This window comes from Plasmodium falciparum, assembly GCF_000002765.6.
Source record: "Plasmodium falciparum 3D7 genome assembly, chromosome: 10".
Lineage (NCBI taxonomy): Eukaryota > Apicomplexa > Aconoidasida > Haemosporida > Plasmodiidae > Plasmodium > Plasmodium falciparum.
In genome coordinates, this window is record NC_037281.1 from 1,325,001 (window position 1) to 1,329,485 (window position 4,485).

Consider the following 4,485-nt stretch of genomic DNA (forward strand, 5'->3'; position numbering starts at 1 on the left):
TCTTTCCTATAATTTTAACAGCTAATGTTGACGAAGCAGCGACCATATATCTACCAGGTTCACAAATAACTCTTAGATTATCTTTCATATGACTAAAATAATGATCGATTGACATATTAATAGCCAATGATATTTTTTCAAAACTATAGTATCCATATTTCGTCTTGAGAAATGTTTCTTCATTAAGAAATTTTTGTATATCTTTTTTAATTTCTTGAAGACTTAAAGTACAATAATGAATTTTATCATGTTTCTTTGCATTATCATATTCTAATTCTTCTGGATATCCCCCTCCTAAATTTATTATATAAAAATTAAATCCCATATTACTACTCATATCGAATACATCTCTACATAATTTAATGGCTAGACAGAAATCAAATAAATTCTTTGTATTACTACCAACATGAAATGATACACCTACAATATTTAGATTATGTTTTTTTGCATACAATAACATTTCTTCCCATTCATATTCATTAGCTCCATATTTTGAAGACATATAAGATTTGTAATTTTTAAAATCTACATTAATACGTAATATTAAAGAACATTTCGGATGATATTTATATATTTTTTTTAATTCATCTAAATTATCAAAAGTACATAAATTAATATTTTCCTTTCTTGCATATATTAAAGAATTAATACTTTTAATTGTATTCGCAAAAATTATTCTATCTCTTGATAAATTTGGTAATAATTTTATTACTTTACTTATTTCACCTATCGAAGCGCAATCAAAATTACAATTCAATCCATATAAAAATTTGATTACAACTTCATCATTATTACTTTTTACAGAATAGAATGGAGTAACATGTGGAAGATTCTTTTTAAATCTAACATACTGAGCTAATATTTTCTGTAAATTTATACAAACTACTGATGTATCTATATTTTCATTTAATACTTTTTCTAATGTTTTTACTTCCACTTTATTTTTTGTATAATAATTCCATATTTCTTCTTTATAATTCTTTTCCATATTGTTTTCTAAACTTACGTCATTTTTTTCATTATCTTTATCTTTACCATTTTCATCATCACTGTTCCTTTGTAAAGTTAACAATACATTATTATTTTTATTATTATTATTATTATTATTATTATTATTATTATTATTATTATTATTATTTTCATCAACACTTATATAATCTTTCATTTTTTCATTTCCATGATTATTATCAAAACTACTATAACTCAAATGGCTATTATTACAGCTACTGCTTCTGCTGATCGTTATACTTTTGTCATAAGAACTACTATCATTATTATTATCATTATTATTATCATTATTATTCGTCGCTATCGTTGAATTCTCATCATCCTTATTTATGATATCACATTTGTTCTTTTCATAATACATATGAATCAAATTATTCTTACTATCTAAATGATCCAACGAACTCAATTCATTATTACCCCTTCGATACACTTCATCTTTTTCTTCATATTCATCTTTCTCATTTGTTTGTACCTTTTCAAGTTTTATTAAGTTCTCCTTTCTTTTAGATGCATCAAAAAAGGTATTAGTATCTACAACAACTATTTTATTTTGTTTACAAAAATTTAAAGCATACTCATACATATCATCAACATCTCTTTCCGTTAATTGTTTTATTACACCACCATTTGACGACTTAGTTACATAATCATCATGTACGTCATTTCGTTTGATATTATTAAACATAAATAAACAAGACGAACTCCTAGCTAGCAAAGTTTCTTTTTCTACACATTTAACAACATCTCTTAATTTATAAACAAAATATTGCACTCTCATAAATCCAACCGTTCGTTCGGTAAATGTATGTAATTCATAAAATTGTTTCGAATTAATAAATAAGTCGTTTCTTAATTTTTTGTTCAAGCGATAATATTCTTCTTTTTCTTTCTTATTTAAATCTTGATAATAAACGCAACTTTTACCACTACTATAATTATTATTATCATCATCAGGTACCATTTTAGACATGTTGTTACTCTCCTCACAGAATACATAATTTATCATGAACATATACTTTCCATTATAAAAATTCAACTGCTTGTGCATAAAGTCTAAAAATCGATCACACGACAAATTTGAAGATACCTCAACAGAAACGTACGATACAGAATCTTCTGGTGAATAATGTACACAAAAATAATTATTTTTTTCAGAAACATTACAAGAATAACCACAAGGTGTAAAATAAAATTCATTATATAAAAAGCTTTCCTTATTATAATTTATACATTCGTATAAATTCGTATCTATCATTTTTATTAGAACTTTATTTTCTTCATCATCTCTTCTTACATCTTCGTCCTTTTCTTTTTCTAGTTGTGCATTTCTATTGTTATCTTCAGCAGAAATATTAGAACGATTTAAGGTATCTTCATAATGTCTGTGATGTACATGATCATTATTTCTTTCGGAAGGAACAACACTCACAATATTATGACAACTTCCACTATAATTATTATTATGACAACATCTACTATTATTATTACTTTCTTTATTTTCAATAGATGGAATATTTTCTATATTATTCCTATTTAACAATGTACTTTCATTCTTATAAATCACATCCACACAATTCACCATTCCTGTATCTTCATATGTCCCTCTGGTACTATAGATGTGGGTGGTTACTTCCTTATCAGCATCACTACTATCATAAAGCTTTAAATTATCCTCATGTACTCTTGTAAATAGATTCAACGACTTGTTATTCAGATAAGCGTCATGGAATTGATTCTTTTCATTATATTTGTTAATTCCAAACAAATGTATTTCCGAACAGAATTTAAACGTAGAAGCTATATCCGTCATATGTACATCATCAGAAGAGTAGAAGAATATATAATGCATTTTCTCCATAGGTAAATGTGTATTATACATTTGTACGTTCTTAAAAAAAAACTCAAAAAATTTCTTTTCATCTTCAAGAGATTTGTGTGGATATTCCTGTTCAAAATAACCATCCTTTGTTTTATTTCGGTAATTCATATGTGTAAAAAAACAATAAAGGAAATGTTCTTTTATGAATTCAGCTATATTATGGAATTTCTCGTTTTCAATAAACGTCTCATCATATACACAATTCTTTTCTATTATACCTACATTATCCATATGATATATTAATAAATCAACCACAAACGGTATGAAAAATAAAACTCTTGTTTTGCCACATGTCTTAATAAATAAAGAATCATCAAAAATGTATAAAGAACTCTCTGACAATAAATACACACGACATCGTTCACCTCTTCTCTCGTTCTTGTCCTCACTTATTTCCGATACAATACTACAACCAATGTATTTTAATTTTTCTTCCCATAATTCTTTAGGTATATCTAAAAAGGAGTTCACATTTCTATTTCCTTTGAAAAAACTCTCCTTTAATTTGATCACAACCCTTTTTTCAATTCCTTCAAAAATTCCGTTCATTATTAGAGATGTTAAGATATAGGGATAATTTCGATATATGGATCTATATTTTTTTTTTTTTTTTTTTTTTTTTTTTTTTTGGTAAAGATTGCTGTATATAATTTTATGAGCCTTATATATAATTATATACTGGAGGGGAAATAATGTTTAAATAAGCAATCAAAAAAAGAAAAAAAAAATCAAATCAAATCAAATCAAAAATAATATTAAAATAATAAATAAAATGGGCCTTTTCTCAACAAGATATATTTATTTCAAAAAAAAAAAAAAAAATACATACATATATATATATATATATGTGGGGATAATTCTTGGCTACTTCTTATAAGCACTAAACCCGAATATATTTCAAAATAAAAATCTTCTTAATATGTGGTTTTTATAATTGTACATATATATAAATCTATTTTTTACTATATATATATTGAACAGCAATATTAATAAGTACTACAGATTTTTTTTTGATACAAAAATTGTTATTATATTTTAACCGTGGATGGACAAATAAATAAATATAATAAAATATACATATATAAATCCTACAGACGTAATCGCAGAAAGAAAAAAAATATATATATATATATATATGCTCAGTATTTTTTACATAATATGTTTTCCCTTCAATTGTTTTGTTATAACCTTTATATTTTTCCTATATATAATCTGTGTTATAAGTTATTCTTTATTTTATTTTATTTTATTTTATATACATATATTTTTTATTTTTCTAATTTTGCTGCTCTGTAAAGAAAATATTGCTCTTTTGTGTTTTAAATATATTTATTATAAGATATATATATTTATTTATTTATTTATTTATTTTGTTTATTTGTATAACGATCTGTTCAATTTATTCCGATAGGGGGCATCCATTAAACGCTAGGGGCAATAAGGTTTGATGAGTGTATTAAAAAAAAAAAAAAAATGATATACATATAATTAAATATATATGATGAGGAGGAAGAAAAAAAAAAAAAAAAAAATTTAATTGATTAATATAAAGATTTATATTTATAGGATAATATATCTCTCTTGGTTTCCTAGATAAT

General features: G+C 24.1%; 1 protein-coding gene across 1 annotated transcript in view; it reads right to left on the reverse strand.

Moving 5' to 3' along the window:
* Positions 1–3,436, reverse strand: part of PF3D7_1033100 (S-adenosylmethionine decarboxylase/ornithine decarboxylase) — a gene marked incomplete at both ends in the record, with an annotated part of 4,305 nt that extends 869 nt beyond the window's left edge. The window contains one exon of the mRNA XM_001347570.1: positions 1–3,436. This exon is cut by the window's left edge and continues 869 nt beyond it. Within this exon, the coding sequence (XP_001347606.1) occupies positions 1–3,436 (3,436 nt within the window).
* Positions 3,437–4,485: the final 1,049 nt, after the last annotated feature.